This window comes from Cervus elaphus, chromosome 4 (assembly GCF_910594005.1).
Source record: "Cervus elaphus chromosome 4, mCerEla1.1, whole genome shotgun sequence".
Classification (NCBI taxonomy): Eukaryota; Metazoa; Chordata; class Mammalia; order Artiodactyla; family Cervidae; genus Cervus; species Cervus elaphus.
Genome location: NC_057818.1, coordinates 67,851,910 through 67,869,863, shown reverse-complemented (window position 1 = coordinate 67,869,863; position 17,954 = coordinate 67,851,910). Strand labels below are relative to the sequence as shown.

General features: G+C 40.0%; 2 protein-coding genes and 1 pseudogene across 9 annotated transcripts in view; all 3 read left to right on the top strand.

Annotated features, from left to right (window-relative positions):
- The window catches only part of LOC122692669 (zinc finger protein 211-like), a 52,539-nt gene that overhangs the window by 15,215 nt on the left and 19,370 nt on the right, over positions 1–17,954 (top strand). The gene's annotated exons all lie outside the window — the stretch shown is intronic.
- LOC122692679 lies at positions 8,306–10,827 on the top strand (annotated as a pseudogene).
- On the top strand, positions 10,987–16,095 carry LOC122692680 (gastrula zinc finger protein XlCGF17.1-like). The gene is given in 2 exon segments (XM_043900489.1): positions 10,987–11,268; positions 11,437–16,095. Coding segments are annotated over 2 exon segments (903 nt in total). The 5' UTR covers positions 10,987–10,991; the 3' UTR covers positions 12,063–16,095.

Below are 17,954 nucleotides of genomic sequence, written 5' to 3'. Positions count from 1 at the left end.
ACCCTCTCCCAAATTTGTTATTTGTAGAGTTTTAGTTAATTAATTTACTTATTTTAATTTTGGTCACACTGGGTCTTTGTTGCTTTGCTGGGTCTTTTCTCAGCGGAGAGAGGGGTCTCCTCTCTAATTGAGGTGTCTTCTCTTGTTGCGGAGCATGGGCTGTAGCCCGCAGGCTTCAGTAGTTGTGGCTTGTGGGTTCTAGAGTTGTGGTGCACAGGCCTAGTTGCTCCGCGGCACATGGGATTTTCCTGGATCATGGATTGAACCAGTATCCCTTGCATTGCAAGGTGGATTCTTTACCACTGGACTATAAGGAAAGACCATATTTGTGGACATTTTACTGATGGCCATTCTGTCCAGTGTGACGTGGTACCTCATTGTATAATAGTTTTGATTTGCATTTCTTTGATAATTAGTGATGATGAGCACCTTTTCATGTGCCTGTTGGCCATCTGTATTTTTTCTTTGGAGAGATGTCTAGTTAGGTCTTCTGGGTTGGGTTTTTTTTGTTATCAGTTGTACTCCTCTCTATATATTTTGGAAATTAAGCCCTTATCAGTTACATTATTTGCAGTAGTTTGTCTTTTTGTTTTGTTTATGGTTTCCTTTGCTGTGCAAAAGCTTTTGTTTGATTTTGTTGTTGATCACTCAGTCAGTCGTGTCCAATTCTTTGCGACCACATGAACTGCATGCTAGGCTTCCCTGTCCTTCACCATCTCCTGGAGTTGCCTTATGTCCGGTGACTTAATGGTACCATCCAACCATCTCATCCTCTGTTGCCCTCTTCTCCTTCTGCCTTCATTCTTTCCCAGGATCAGGGTCTTTTCCAGTGAGTTGGCTCTTCACATCAGGTGGCCAAAGCATTGGCGCTTCAGCTTCAGCATCAGTCCTTCCAATGAATATTCAGGGTTGATTCCTTTTAGGATTGACTAGTTTGATCTTTTTGCTGTCTAAGGGACTCTCAAGAGTATTCTCCAGTGCTAGAGTTTGAAAGCATCAATTCTTAAGCTCTCAGCCTTCTTTATGGTCCAAGTCTCACATCCGTACATGACTGTGGGAACATCTATACATGACTATGTTTGATTAGGTCCCATTTATTTGTTTTTGCTTTTATTTCTCTTGCCTTGAGAAACTGTCAGGGTCAGTAGTCTTCCATCAGCCTGATTTATATCTCCTTGTTTGCCCTCTTTTTGGCCAAGTGACTTTCCAAGTGAATGGTACCCAAGTTTTACTCCATTCCTATACCTGACATTCTTTTTGTGCCTGACTCTGCAACAGTGTTGTCACTGACATGGTTACTACTGAAACAGACCATGAGATGTTTCTGCAAGATCTTTTTTCAAGATTCCAATTTCTTTATATCCATGCCAGCATCTGTTATTTTCTGTTCTTTTGTTTTGGTCTCCCCAAGGGGCATGCAGGATGTTATTTCTCTGACAAGTGATGACCAGGGATTGAATATCTGCCACCTGTATTGGCAGTATGCAGTCTTTTTTTTTTTTTTAATATTAGGGAATTGAAGGTATGAGTGCAAGGTTTTTCTTTTTTGTGTTTTGTTTTTTATTTATAGTATTTATTTATTCTTTTGGCTGCCCTGGGTCTCACTTGTGGCACTTCAGATTGTTGATCTTCAGTCTTTGTTGCAGCATGTGCCATCTTTAATTACAGCATGTGAACTCTTAGTTGTGGCATGTGGAATCTGGTTCCCTGACCTGGGATGGGAACCGGGGCCCCTGCCTTGGGAGCCTGGAGTTTCAGCAACTGGACCACCAGGGAAGTCCTTGTTATTTTCTTTTCTTTTAATCATTGCCATCCTAATGGATGTGAAGTGGTGTCTTTTCCCATTTTGGTTACATCCCTCATGGTGTGCTAATTGGTCATTTGTATATCTTTAAAAAATATCTACTCAAGTCTTGTTTTAATTTATTAATCTGGTTGGCTTTTCAGTTGTTTTTGAATTACAAATTTATCCATTGATTGTGAATATCAGTCCTTTACAATTTATTTATTTATTTGGTTGAGCTGGGTCTTCGTTGCTGTGCACAGGCTTCTCTTTAGGGTGGCTTCTCTTTTACCACGTGAAAGAGGCTCTCTCAGTAGTTGCAGCACCAGGGCGCAGGAGTTGCCGTGTGGGGGCCCTTGGATGTGTGGGCTTCAGTAGTTGTGGCGCACAGGCTTATTTACTTACATGTGCAGTCTTCCCAGACCAAGGAGTGAACCTGTGTCCCCTGCATTGGCAGGTGGATTCTTATCCACTGTACTATCAGAGAAGTCTGATATTAATCCATTTTTGTATTTGTGTTTTGGAAATGCTTTCTCCCAACCTATGGTTTCTTTTTTTACTGTGTTTATACAAACTTTTCATTTTTTTCTCTTTTCCCCACAGCTTTCTTGAGTTATTATTGACACATGATACTGTATAAGTTAAAGGTATGCAATCGAAATTGTTCCTTTTTATGAGGCCCAGTTTGTCTTGTATGTTTTTTCCTATGAATTTGTAATTTTATCGCTTAAGGTTAGATCTTTGGTATACTTTCAGTGAATTTTTGTATATGGTATTAGATAAGGTTCTATTTTCATTGTTGTACATGTGGGTATACAGTTTTCCTAGCACCATTTGTTGAGAAGACTGTCTTTATTGAATGGTAATGGTCCTCTTGTTAGTAAGTATTGGATTACATATTTGAGGGTTGATGTTTAGACTCGTTAGTCTCTGTTTTATTCCATTAGAATATATATGTTTTTATGTCAGTAGCACACTGTTTTGCTTTCTCTAGCTTTGTAAGAATTTCGGATTCATGTGTTGTGGGTCCTTAAACTTTGTTCTTTTTAAATAAAATGTTTATTTGTTTAACTGTGTATTTATTTCGGCTGCATTGGATCTTAGTTGTATCATGTGGGATTTTTTGCATCATGTGGAATCTTTTGTTGGAGCAGATGGGCTCTTTACTTATGGATCACAGGTTCAGTAGTTGTGGCTTTTGGGCTTAGTTGTTCCAGGGCATGTGAAATCTTAGTACTGTACCACTAAGGAAGTCCCCATCTGAGTGTTAAAATTGATGAACCTACATGAACACATCGTTATCACTCAAAATCTGAGTTTGTGTTAGGGTCCACTCTTGATATTTTCCATTCTATGGGCTTTGATAAATGCTTAATTACAGATATTCACCATTATAGTATCATACAGAATGTTTTCAATTTTCAACTAAAAATTCTCTGGGCTCCACCTGTCCATTCCTTCTTCCCCCTTACTCCTTGGTATCCCCTGATTGTTATTTTACTGTCTCATTAGTTTCCCCTTTTCAAGAATGTCATACCCTTGGAATCATGCAGTATGTAGCCTTTTCATATTGGCTTTCTCATAATGGTAAGTATTTTAAGCTTTTTGCCTGTCTTTTCATGATTTGAGTAGTTTGTTGCAGTTTAACTCTGAATGATATTTCTCTTCTCTGGGTGTATCATGTTTATCCATTCATCTACTGAAGGACTTCTTGACTACTTCCAAATTTTGAAAGTTATGAATAAAGCTACTGTAAGTTTCTGTGTCAAGGTGTTTGTGTGGATATACAAAGTGGACTCTACCACTAAGCATTCCAGTTGGCATTGAGTAAAATTCCGTTGCTTCACACCTTTACCAGCATTTGCTGTTGTCAGTGTTTGGATTTTGGCTGTTTTATAGATATATTAATGTATTGGCATAGCCTTTTGCATTTAATTTGCAGTTTCTTTCATCTATGCACACGCTAACTTGTTGTCTGTATATCTTTGCCTTTAATCAGGTGTCTAGTGAGCTTGCTCAAACTCTTGTAAATCGAGTCGGTGATGCCATCCAACCATCTCATCCTCTGTCATCCCCTTCTCCTGCCCTCAACCTTGCCCAGCATCAGGGTCTTTTCCAGTGAGTCAGTTCTTCCCATCAGGTGGCCAAAGTATTGGAGTTTCAGCTTCAGCATCAGTCCTTCTAATGAATATTCAGGACTGATTTCCTTTAGGATGGACTGGTTGGATCTCCTTGCAGTCCAAGGGACTCTCAAGAGTCTTCTCCAACACCACAGTTCAAAAGCCATCAATTCTTTGGCGCTCAGCTTTCTTTATAGTCCAACTCTCACATCCATACATGACTACTGGAAAAACCATAGCTTTGACTAGACGGACTTTTGTTGGCAAAGTAATGTCTCTGCTTTTTAATATGCTGTGTAGGTTGGTCATAGCTTTTCTTCCAAGGAGCAAGTATCTTTTAATTTCATGGCTGCAGTCACCATCTGCAGTGATTATGGAGCCCAGAAAAATAAAGTCTGTCACTGTTTCCACTGTTTCCCTCATCTGTTTGCCGTGAAGTGTTGGGACCAGATGCCATGATCTTAGTTTTCTGAATACTGAGCTTTAAGCCAACTTTTTCTCTCTCCTCTTTCACTTTCATCAAGAAGCTGTCTAGTTCTTCACTTTCTGCCATAAGGGTGGTGTCATCTGCATATCTGAGGTTATTGATATTTCTCCTGACAATCTTGATTCCAGCTTGTGCTTCATCCAGCCTGGCATTTTGCATGACATAGTCTACATATAACTTAAATTAGCAGGGTGACAATATACAGCCTTGACGTACTCCTTGCCCTATTTGAAACCAGTCTGTTGTTCCATGTCCAGTTTTGACTGTTGCTTCTTGACCTGCATACAGATTTCTCAGGAGGCAGGTCAGGTGGTCTGGTATTCCCATCTCATGAAGAATTTTGCACAGTTTGTTGTGATCCACACAGTCAAAGGCTTTGGTGTAGTCACTAAAGCAGAAATAGATGTTTTTCTGGAACTCTCTTGCTTCTTTGATGATCCAAGGATGTTGGCAATTTGATCTCTGGTTCCTCTCCCTTTTCTAAATCTAACTGGAATATCTGAAAGTTCATGGTTCACGTACTGTTGTTGTTAGCGTGTGAGATGAGTGCATTTGTATGGTAGTTTGAACGTTCTTTGGCATTGCCTTTCTTTGGGATTGGAATGAAAACTGACCTTTTCCAGTCCTGTGACCACTGCTGAGTTTTCCAAATTTGCTGGCATATTGAGTGCCGTGCTTTCACAGCATCATCTTTCAGGATTTGAAATAGCTCAGCTAGAATTCTGTCACCTCCACTAGCTTTGTTTGTAGTGATGCTTCCTAAGGCCTACTTGACTTCACATTCTAGGATGTCTGGCTCTAGGTGAGTGATCACACCATCATGGTTATCTGGGTCATGAAGATCTTTTTTGTACAGTTCTTCTGTGTATTCTTGCCACCTCTTCGTAATATCTTCTGCTTCTTTTAGGTTCATACCATTTCTGTCCTTTATTGTGCCCATCTTTGCATGAAATGTTCCCTTGTGTATCTAATTTTCTTGAAGTGATCTCTAAAGTCTTTCCCGTTCGATTGTTTTCCTCTATTTCTTTGCATTGATCACTTAGGAAGGCTTTCTTATCTCTCTCTGCTATTCTTTGGAACTCTGCATTCAAATAGTTTTGTCTTTCCTTTTCTCCTTTGCCTTTAGCTTCTCTTCTTTTTTCAGCTATTTGTAAGGCCTCTTCAGACAACCATTTTGCCTTTGTGCATTTCTTTTTCTCAGGGATGGTCTTGATCACTGCCTCCTGTACAATGTCACAAACCTCTGTTCATAGTTCTTCAGGCATTCTGTCTATCAGATCTAATCCCTTGAATCTATATATCACTTCCATTATATAATCGTAAGGGATTTGATTTAGGTCATACCAGAATGGTCTAGTGGTTCGTTTCCAAGGCAAACCATTCAATATCACAGTCATCCAAGTCTATGCCCCAACCAGTAATGCTGAAGAAGCTGAAGTTGAACGGTTCTATGAAGACCTACAAGATCTTCTAGAACTGACACCCAAAAAGATGTCCTGTTCATTATAGGGGACTGGAATGCAAAAGTAGGAAGTCAAGAGATACATGGAGTAACAGGCAAATTTGGCTTTGGAGTACAAAATGAAGCAGGGCAAAGACTAACATGGTTTTGCCAAGAGAATGCACTAGTCATAGCAAACACCCTGTTGCAACAACACAAGAGACGACTCTACACATGGACATAACCAGATGGTCAATACTGAAATCAGATTGATTATATTCTCTGCAGCCAAAGATGGAGAAGCTCTATACAGTCAGCAAAAACAAGACCGGGAGCTGACTGTATCTCAGATCATGAACTCCTTATTGCCAAATTCAGACTTAAATTGCAGAAAGTAGGGAAAACCACTAGACCATTCAGGTATGACCTAAATCAGTTTATTTATATCCTCTTAATAACTTCCTGGGGATTTGATTTGGATTACATTGAATTCATAGGTGAAGGTGGGTGTAACTGACATCTTGACAAAAGTGGAATGTGAAAGATCTTTGACACTTTAGGAATGTGAAGTATCTTTTCATTTATTTAGTTCTTTGATTTCTTCATCAGAGTTTTTATCATTTCCCTCAAGTAGATCTTGTACATGTCTTGGTAGATATATAACTATTTCTTCCTTTCTCTCTCCATTCTTTCAGGGGGTGTTAATATACATGGTATTATGTTTTTTGGGGACTTCTCAGGTGGTGCTAGCAGTGAAGAACCTTCCTGCCAGTTCAGGAGATGTTAGGGATTCTGGGACAATCCCCTGGAGAAGGAAATGGCAACCTACTCCAATATTCTTGCCTGGAGAATCCCATGGACAGACCAGCTTGGCAGTTTATGGTCCATAGGGTAACGAAGAGTCAGACATGACTGAAGTAACTTAGCACATTGTGTTTTTAATTCCAAACTTCACTTGTTTATTGTTGATGTCTAGGAAAGTAATAATTGACTTTTGTATGGTATTCTTGTATCCTGAAACCTTGCTGTAATTGCTTCTGAATTGCAGGATTTTTTTTTTTTTTTTTTTGGTGTATATTTTGTTGTTATATAGCTGGTTGTGCCATCTGAAAATGAAGGCAGTTTTATTCTTTCACTCCCTATCACTATAACTTTTATATAACTTTCTTTTCTCATTGCATTAGTTATGACTTACAAAGTTGAAAGGGAGTTGTAAAAGGGAACATCCTTGCATTCTTCATCTTAGTGGTAAAGTTTCTAGTTTTTGTCTAGGAAGTATGATGATACCAGTAGGGTTTTATTTTGATTTTCAAGTTAAAGAATTTTTCTATTTTTAGATAGCTAGGAGAGGGAGATTTTTATCATGAGTGGGTATTGGATTTGGCCAGATACTTTTGTTGTTTTTTTTTTTTTTTTTTGCATCTCTTGATAAAATCATGTATTGGTGGGTGCTTTTGTTTGTTTTTTGGACATGCTGCAGCTTGCAATGTCTTAGTTCCCTGACTGGGGATTGAACCCCAGCTGAAGCAGTGACAGTGCTGAGTCCTAAGCACTAGACTGCTAGGGAATTCCTGCATGTTCATATTTAAAGTGGGTTTTTTGGAGGGAATATGTACTTGACTCCTCTTTCTGAATTCACTCTGATAATGTGTTTTTTCATTGGTGTATTGAGACTATCAATGTTTAATATAGTCATATAGTTGAATAAATATCTAATGAATTTGTTACCATTTTTTACCATTGCCATTATTCTTTTTCCTATGTTTGTTGTCCACTCTTTCATTTGTTAATTGAGAATTTTGTATGATTGCCTTTTCTCTTCTTTGTTAGCATATAACGTATACTTTTTTCCCTTCATTTTTCTTTAATGTAATTGTGCTGGAGTTTGCACTATGTATTTATATCTGATTGTAGTCCACTTTGATATGACGCTGTATGGCTTCCTTGGTAGTTTGAATACTTTATAATTTAAAAAAATTCCTAATTTCTTTCTCTGCTCCATTTTATAATTGTTCTCATTTGTTTTAATGTTATATAAACATACATATATAGGTGTTTTAAAAATGCATAATGGGGTACACAGTTGCTGTTGTTCTTTAGAATACATATATGTATGGGAAGCAGCTACATGAAAAGATGCTCAGTATCAAGAATGGTTGGGAAAATGCACATCAGAAACACAATGAGATACCACCTCATACACGTTGTAATGTCTGTTATAGAAAGGACAAAAAAATAAATGTTGGTAAACTTGTAGAGAAAACAAACCCCTTGTGCACAGTTGGTGAAAGCAAAATTGTTAGTCACTCAGTCAGGTCTGACTCTTTGCAACACCATGGACTGTAGCCCTCCTGGCTCCTCTGCCCATGGAATTCTCCAGGCCCAAATGCTGGAGTGGGTAGCCTTTCCCTTCTCCAGAGGATCTTCCCAACCCTGGAGTTAAACCTGGGTCTCCTGCATTGCAGGCAGATTCTTTACTGTCTGTGGGTAGGAATATATATTATTGCAGCCACTATAGTAAAGATTATGGAGACTGCTTACAGAATTAAAAAAGGAACTTACATATGGTCCATCAAGTCCACCTTTTTGTATTTATGCAGAGGGAGTAAAATCATCATTTCAAAAACAGTATCTGTGCCTTATGTCTGTTGTAGCTTATTTATAATCAAGAGATGGAAAGAACCTAAGTGTCCATTGATGGATGAGTGGATAACAAAAATGAAATATATATGGAATATTATTCAGTATTATATAACCATAAAAAAGATGCCTGTATTGCCATTTGCAGTTGCATAAATTGACCTGGAGAGCATTATGCTAAGTGAAATAAATCAGGGAAAGACAAATCCAGTTGTCCCACTGTGTCCACTGAGGACTGGATCCAGGATCCTCTAAATACACTGAAGTCTAGAGGCCCATAGTCAGTCCTCTGATTCTGAAGTTTTCCCATTTGTGGATTCATCCAGCTACACAGAGCATATGATTCTGTGTATATTTATTGAAAAGTGTTCCTGTAAAAGTGGACCCAAGCATTCAGAACTCAGGTTGTTCCACATTTACCTGTACTGGATGGTTATGCTTACTTGTTGAATGTTTAAAACAATAACAGCAACACCAAACAGATACAGACAAAGGATTAGTGACTGCCAGACCAGAGCAAGGTGGGCAGATGAAATGAAGGAAGGATGTCAGAAGTTACACACTTCTAATTATAAGGTAAGTCCTCGGGATGTAAGGCACAGCGTAGTGACTCTAGTTAACATGACTGTGTTGAATATTTAGAAATTTCCCAAAGAGGGCGTCCCTGGTGGTCTCCTGGTTAGGAATCCGCCTGGTAATGCAGGAGACAGGGGTTTGGTCCCTGGTACAGCATTGCTGCGCACATGCTGTGGAGCAGCTAAGCCCAAGTGCAGCAGTCACTGAGTCTGCCTGTTGCAACTACTGAAGCATTCCTGCCTAGAGCTTGTGCTCTGCCACAAAAGAAGCTATTGCAATAAGAAGCCCATCCAACACAACTAGAGACTAGCCCCTGCTTGCCGAAACTAGAGAAAGCCTGAGACCAGCAACAACCACCAAGCGAAGTTATAAATGAGTAAATGAATAAAGAGAAAAAAGAAAATTCTAAAAGAGTAGATCTTAAAAGTGCTCATCACAAGAAAAAAAAAAATCACAGATTTTCTGAGGCTTGGAGATCTACTTCCTTACAGTGTCACAGGTTGAGGAGATGTGTTCCTGGTAAAAGCCATTGACAGAGGAGTGAATTGTAGAAGATGCCTTTCTCCTTGGGCCACATCCAGTCCTTCGGTCCTGCACTTGGTGAGAGCATCTGCTTCTCAGTTTTATCCCAACTCCATTTCCTGAACACAGTCCTGTGGAGTGATTCTTTCATGTGTCAGATATAGGATTATGATGGCGTTCCCTTCCTCCAGTAAAGTCAACGTGAACTTCACTGTCAACTTCTTTGTTTTCAGGTACTTGGCGTGGAGTTCAGGATGAGGAGACACCTTCTGAACAGAGCGAATCTGTAGAAGGAGTGTCACAGATTAGGACTCCCAGGGCAGGTTTGTCTCCTGAGAAGGTCCAGCTTTGTAAGATGTGCATCCTAGTTTTGAGAGACATTTTGCATTTGGCTGAAGAGCAAAGAACAAATAGCAGGCAGAAAGCATACACATGTGGGTCATGTGGGAAACAGTTCTATTTCACTGCAAATATTCAGCAGCACCAGAAGCAGCACATTGGAGAGAATCCCTTACAATGTATCATGGACAGACCCTCATTTTTGAAGAATTGCACAGTTCTTGCATCAAGGAATCTCTCTACCTTCATGGAACTTGGGAATGACTTCATGGCAAATATGGGAGCTCAGCCACAGGCCACTAATACCAGGAAGAAACTGAACAATAGTAAGGAATGTGAAGCTGTTTTTCACAGTGGAAAAAGTCATCAGAGCTGGGGAAAAGGCAAGATAGTCTCCAGCCACACAGACATACTTGTTCAGGATGGGTAGGTCCTCACTAGTGAAGGGTTTTGTAAGTTCAATACATGTGAGAAAGCCAGCACCCAAAGAAATAACCTCATTCAGCATCAAAAAGGTCATGCTAGAGAAAGGTGTTATGAATGCAGCCATTGTGCAAAATTATTTAGCCACAAATCCCGTTTCCTTGCACATCAGAGATTTAACTGTGGAGGGATGCTTTATGACTGCAGTGAATGTGGAAAATCCTTTAGCCAAAGGAAATACCTCATTGCCCATAGAAGGATCCACACTGGAGAAAAGCCTTATGAGTGCAAGGAATGTAATAAATCCTTCATTCAAAAGTGGAACTTAATGGAACATCAGAGAATTCACACTGGATTTGCAACCAATGTGGAAAATTTTTTGCCCGCAAATCCAATTTCCTTGCACATGAAAGACTTCACACTGGAGAAAACCCTTACGAGTGCAGCAAATATGGGAAAGCTCTTACTACTAGCTCTGGTCTCTATTATCATCTGAGAGTTCACACTGGAGAAAGGCCTTATGAGTGCAGTGAATGTGGAAAGTCATTCACTACTTGGTCTATCCTTTCTAATCATCAGAGAATCCACAGTGGAGAAAGACCTTTTGAGTGAAATTCCTGTGGGAAGTTCTTTAGCCGAAATGAACAACTAAGTGCACATATGAATGTTCACACTGGAGAAAAGCCTTATGAGTGCAATAAATGTGGGAAATCTTTTACAAGTAGATCAAACCTTTGTAATCATTGGAGAGTTCACAATGAAGTAAGGGATTTTGAATGCAGTGAATGTGGGGAATTCTTTCGCCAAAAGGCACATCTCAATGTCCATAAGAAGTTTCATGCTGGAGAACAGGCTTATGAGTGTAATAAATGTGAGAAATCTTTAACTGCTAGGCTGAACCACCAGTGTCCCCAGAGAGTTGACACTGGAGAAAGGCCTTTTAATTGCAGTGAATGTGGAAAATGTTTTACTAGTAGCTCGAGCCTTCTTCATCATCAGAGAGTTCACAGTGGAGAAAGGCCTTATGAATGCAGTGAATGTGGGAAATCTTTTATTGCTAGGTTGAGCCTTTGTGATCATCAGAGAGTTCACACTGGAGAAAGGCCTTTTAATTGCAGTGAATGTGGAAAATGTTTTACTAGTAGCTCGAGCCTTCTTCATCATCAGAGAGTTCACAGTGGAGAAAGGCCTTATGAATGCAGTGAATGTGGGAAATCTTTTATTGCTAGGTTGAGCCTTCGTGATCATCAGAGAGTTCACACTGGAGAAAGGCCTTATAAGTGCAGTGAATGTGGAAAAAGTTTTGTTGCTATGAGCGGCCTCCGGTATCATCAGAGAGTTCACATTGGAGAAAAACCTTATGAGTGCAGTGAATGTGGGAAATCTTTTACTGCTGGGAGGAGCCTTCGTGATCATCAAAGAGTTCACACTGGAGAAAGGCCTTATGAGTGCAGTGAATGTGGGAAGCATTTTATTAGTTGTTCGAGCCTTCTTCGTCATCACCGAGTTCACACTTAAGAAAGGCCTTATAACTGCAGTGAATGTGGCCAGTCTTTTACTAGTCAAACCAGTCTCTATGATCATCACAGACTTCATACTGGAGAAAGGCCTTTTGCATGCAGTGAATGTGGGAAAGCCTTTAAGCAAAGACAGCTTCTCCGCACACATTGGAAAATCCACCCTGGAGAAAAGCCTTATGAGTGCAAGGAATGTGGTATATCTTTCACCTGAAGTTGCCGCTTGATTAAACATCAGCAAGGTCACACTGAAAAAAGGGCTTTATAAATATTGCAAGTATGACTGGCAATGATGTCAAAGAAGTTTGAGGTGGTGACAGAGTGGGCAGAACCTATGAAGCAAGTGGACCCTTTCTAGAGCAGAATCTGAGGCACAGAGATGCAGTGTCATCTGTTTTATGATCCCTGTTGAAGGGATAAGGATCTGAGATTGAATGCCACATTGCCTGGTTCAGGCATTTGGAGAATCTGGTGACTTCACTCCTCCCCTGCTCTACACCCACCAGGTTTGAGGACTGAAAGAACACCTTGTCCATCCTGACACTTCTGCTCCCTCTGCCCGCACCCCATGAGCCGTGCTTACATCCCAACCCATGCTGATGGTCAGGGTTATCTTTTCTCTGAGAACCAACATTGATGACTTTGCTGTGGATGACTCCATTCATCTACCCAGCCAAACCAATGCTGTGATTTCATCCCTATCATTGCCATTTTAGAAAGAAGGGCTGTCCAACTCAGAGAGTTAGAAGGACTTCCAGAGGAGCTCACTACTGCCAGACCTTTCATGAGAGTGGTTACACTGCACGTGTCCACTGGCTTTTCTTTTGCCCCTCAGAGCAGGGACTCCAGTTTCTGTATCCTGACCGTGAGCTGTGCACACTGACAGCTCCATCACCACAAGGGGTTCCAGCCTCATTTCCCTGTGTGCACGTCTCCCACTGACACCCTCCCACTTGGGAAGTTCTTTATAGAACAACAGCGCCAAGCTGGGGACTCTGGACTGACTCATTGGCATTTCTCCAGATTCGACACTGGCCTCACCACTCTGCAGTGATTGGTTTCCCAAGTCTTGTTCATCTTCTTTACATACCCACCTCAAGATGTCCCTGTTCCCCTGTTATGTGGTTGACCTGCTCACTGTTTTGGGCCGTGTGAGGGACACTGAAGGCCTGCAAATGTCCAGTGTGGCCCTCACATGGTGTAGTCTCTAAAGCTCTTCTTCCTTTACCCCTTTACTCATCTCCTCACTTTTCCTCCTACCCCTCCAGAAAAATGTTGCTTAGTAAAATAATGATTATTAGTATGAATTTGTCCTCACTTTCTGAGACCCACACTTGATCAACCTAGCTTTAAAACTAACAGGAATGCAAGGTGGCCCCTCCCATGAAGACCAAAACCTCTGTATTAAAAAATTGTTATGATTTTAATTACATCTTTCTCAGATTATATTTACTTAACTGTGCCATGTGGCATGTGGGATCTTAGTTCCCCCCAAGCAGCGATCTAAACCATGTCCTGTGATGTGGACATGGGGAATCCTAGCCACTGGACCGCTGGTGATTCTCTTTCTCAGGATTCTTGATGTTAAATTTTTGTTTTTCATGTGTCTGTTTTTTATCTGTGTGTCTTGTTTTGTTAGATTTCTATTCGTACTTTTGCCAACTTCTGTTTTGTGAGGTTAGGCTATTTTCTCTTATTTTGACATTAGGAAAGCAAGGAGATAACAAAGACATGTTAGATTTCACTCATTCATGAATGTGAGTGACTTTTTTTCCTGCATGGAATTGTAATTCGGGATGCTGAAAGTTTGTGTTCTCAATTTTTATACAATACATAATGTAATGGCCACATACATTATACATGTTTTTGATAAGTCTGCTTTATTAATATATGTTACCTTCAGATGTAATTACACTAAATCAATCCCTGTTTTGTAGTGTTTGCCAATTTCCCTGGTGAAAATATTCACACCATTACCAGTGTCAAATTGCGAACATAATGTCGCTGAAATGGAGTTGGGAAGCATTGCTTATAACCCAGCATTGAATTCTTTTTCCCCCTTACAAGCCCAGTAGCTGCAAAATGTTTTAGGAATGTACCTAGTAAACCATAGTACAGTGATTATGAATAGATTTTTCTAATTTGTTTGAAAACTCGTTTTCTGGTTGTATAGTTGACTTTGTGTATGTACATTTAAACATTTTTGGGTACATCGTTAAAATCAGTTTCCTTCTCCCATTTTAAATTCATCTTCAACATTATAATTACTGATACAAGGGCATAGTCTACTTTAGTAATAACTATTTTCAAATATATATATAAATGAAATAAATGACTGTGTTGGACCCTTCCTGTATATTATGTCATTTATCATAATTATATACATTTTTTGTTTGTGTATCATGATTTACCTAGTCATTTTTAAGTTTTGTAATTGCAGGTTTCACATCTTTCAATACATAACTTCTTAGAATGCTCTTCAAAAATAAAAGAAACCTTTTTGTAATGCCAGCAATTTATTACACAAGAATGTATTCTAAATATCAGTGTTTATCTGCACAACCTGGGGGCAGTGCAACAAAAGGCTGAATGCTCACACCCTTCGATGCAGCCTGGATCTGCTAACTCATGTACCATAGCACAAAGGTATGTGACAGAAGTGAGACCTTGTTGGGGAAATACAGCGGGATGTGCTGACCCAGCACAGAATTCACAAGCAGTGAATTTTTTTGGGGCCAGGCATGTGATATGGATGCCCAAATTTGTCACACAGTTCTCAGAGATCCTGTATGATCAGGTAAGTGCAGATGGGATTAGAAAGACAATCGCCCACGTTACTTCAAGTTTGATGCACTGATTGTGTTCAGATCAGGGACTGAGTCACAATTGTGTTACAGGCTGGAGATTCACATCTGTGAGCAGCTTTGTTTAGCAGAGGACTTCGGATTGGGTTGCGCTTGGGGAATGCGCTTGCAAGGAGATGTGAACTGGGGAAGGTGGAGCTGGAGGCCCAGTGAAGTTGTAGCCGCCAGAGTAGGTAGTTCCTGGTTGTGACACAGTTGGTGGTGTGCAAGCTGGGAAGTGCAGAAGAGAAGCCAGTGCATCTGTTTCGTGTAGTGTGAGCTCTTGTCAAAGGCCTGGCAGCTGTGTGTCCTTGTGGAAGCTATTCAGCTGAGATGCAGACCCCTCCCTCCACAAATTCGAAGAATAATTACAGATTCTGAGCCCAGGGAAGTTTGCATAGATAAATGGGATCATTCACATTAAAATTATGAATGTTTGTTCCCACTGAAAAGAAAGGCGTGTCCATTAGCATGGGGCTGTGGTGTGACTGGGGCTGTTGTGGGCAGGGACAGGGTGTCAGGACGTGTACATGGTGTTCTTTGAGTCTCCAGTGGGATAGGGCAGATGTGGCGTACAGTGACAAGACTTCAGTAAATGTGAAGGAATTATGATCAAAAGATCAGAACAATCACTAGCTGAGGCCAGGGCAAGAAGGTAGTCATTGACTGATTAGGCCTTATGATAAAGATGAAAAATCAGCCATGTGAGTAGGGTATAGTTGAATCCGACTGGTTGGGCAGGAGATGTTCAGAGAGCAAGAGAATAGCCATTCTGTGTTCCCGGTTTATACATTGGTGTTTCTCAGTGAGTTGGGCACAGATTCTGCAGGCAAGAGAGCCTTTTCTGGATGTACAAAAGCAGTGCTTTCCCTCTTGTCCACCTGCATTAGGCATACCCAGATTCCCAGTCAGCCTGCTGTCTTTTTTTTTTTTTTTTTAAGGCAAGGCTTTATTGAGACTTGAGCTGCAGCTGCAGAGAGCAAAAACGTGTAACAGGTTCGCTTCCTTGGTCTCAGAGGGGCCTTTTCTGACATTTTTATTGTCCTTGAGCAAAGCTTGCAAAATAAATTCAAACTTTTTTTTTTCTTCTTTTTTTTGACTGGGACAAGGGGCTTGCTGCATTTTACTACCTGAAATACCGATTGAACCCACCTGCATGGCAGCAGTGAACATAATAAATCCTAATCACTGAACCACCAGGGAATTCCCCCAAATCGCTAACACTTCAGGCTGTATGCATTTCAAGAGCAATTGTTCAGTCTTTTAAGTGATGTCAAGAGTTTTTGACCCCATGGACTGCAGCATGCCAGGCCTTCCTGTCCATCACCAGCTCCCGGAGCTTGCTCAAACTCATGTCCATCGAGTTCGTGATGCCATCCAGCCATCTCCTCCTTTGTCATCCCCTTCTGCTTTCAATCTTTCCCAGCATCAGGAATCTTTTCCAGTGAGTTGACTTTTCGCATCAGGTGGCCAAAGTATTGGAGCTTCAGCTTCAGTATCAGTCCTTCCAATGAATATTCAGGGTTGATTTCAAGATCAATAGGATAATGTTCATTTGCTTCCAGTTACCAGCAGTAGATGTCAGCTTGGGTTGGCTTTAAGGAGTGAGGCCATGTGCAGACACTTCAGTGGTCAGTAGCATTAAAGACAAATGGTCTTAAGCCCTTCCTCCGGTCCAGAATCTTCCACCCACCTAAGAAGGATTAAGCCCTTCCCCCACACAGGCAGTTTATCAGTGCTCCTCCCCTCAGTGGTTTAGCTTTTCTTGTTGGTCTCCTAGTGTGGGGTGCCATTTCTTGAGGCCTTGGCACTACATTTCCCAGAAGACCATGCGTTATGACGGCGTTCAACCAATGAAAATACAGAATCCAGACATTCCTTGTAGGCCGAGCATCCGGCAGTAGACTTCTGGTCTCTTCTTGGCAGGCATTTTGATTGCTGTAGAGATTGTGGAACTGGTTGAAAGTCTTTGTGTCTCATATTTATGCATGTCACACTCATGTCAGCTGTAAAGTGTCTCAGTTACATGTATATATATTTATTCTTTTTCTTTTCCCTTATGGTATATCACAAGATACATAATATAGTTCTCTGTGCTGTAGAGTAGGACCTTGTGCTTTATTCATCCTGTATATACTGGTTTGCACTCCCAATCCTTTTCTCGCTTAGCTGCCTCCCACTTGGAAATCCTAAGTCTGTTCTCTGTGTCTGTGAGTCTGTTTCTTAGATGTATTCATTTATGTGATATTTTAGATTCCATATATAAATGATAAATGGTATTTTTCTATTTCTGACTTGCTTCACTTAGGATGATGATGTCTTAAGTCCTTGCATGTTGCAGCAAATGACATTATGTAATTATTTTTTTATGACTCAATAATGTTCTTTCGTATACATGCACCCTATTGTCTTTATGCATTCATCTGTCAATGGATATTTAGGTTATTTCCATGTCTTGGCTTTGAAATTTTTTCTTCCTGTTTTTTCTGTAGTTTTATAATGTCTATTGATGTACAAAAGTTTTTCAGTTTTTTCTTTTTTTCCTCCAACTTTTCTTGAGGTTCAGTTGACACATTATATGATGTAATTTAAGGTATAAAGTGGTAATTGTTCTTTTTTTTCAAGTCCAGTTTGTCTATTTTTTCTTTTGTCGATTTTGTCTTTATTGTCATAGGCAAGAATTTATGGCTGAATCCAACATTTTGAAAGTTTTCCCTTTTTTTCCCCTAAGAATTTTGTAATTTTAGCTCTTATATTTTTGCCTTTGATATATTTAGAATGCCTTTTTGTATATGGTATAAGACTCTTAACTTCATTCTTGTACATGTGGCTATCCAGTTTTTCCAACATTATTTGGTAAAAAGCCTCTCTTTATTGAATGGTAATGGTCTTCTTGTCAGTAATTATTGGATCATATATATGAGGGTTGATATTTACAACCTGAAGTCTCCATTCTATTTCACTGGAGTGGATATATGTCTTTATGCTATTAGCATGCTGTTTTGATTACTATAATTTTGTAATATGGTGTGAAATAAACCTTAGGTGCCTTTCATGAATCCCACTTGGTCATGATGTATAATTATGTTTATATAGTTTTTGATTCAATTTACTGATGCTTTGTGTTTTTGCATTTATGTTCATCAGAGATATTAGTGTATACTTTTTCTTTACGTTTTTGGTTTGGTATTAGAGTAATGTTGGTCTCACAGAATTAGATAGGAAGCAGTCCCTCTGTTTCTGTGTTCTGAAAGGAGTTGTAG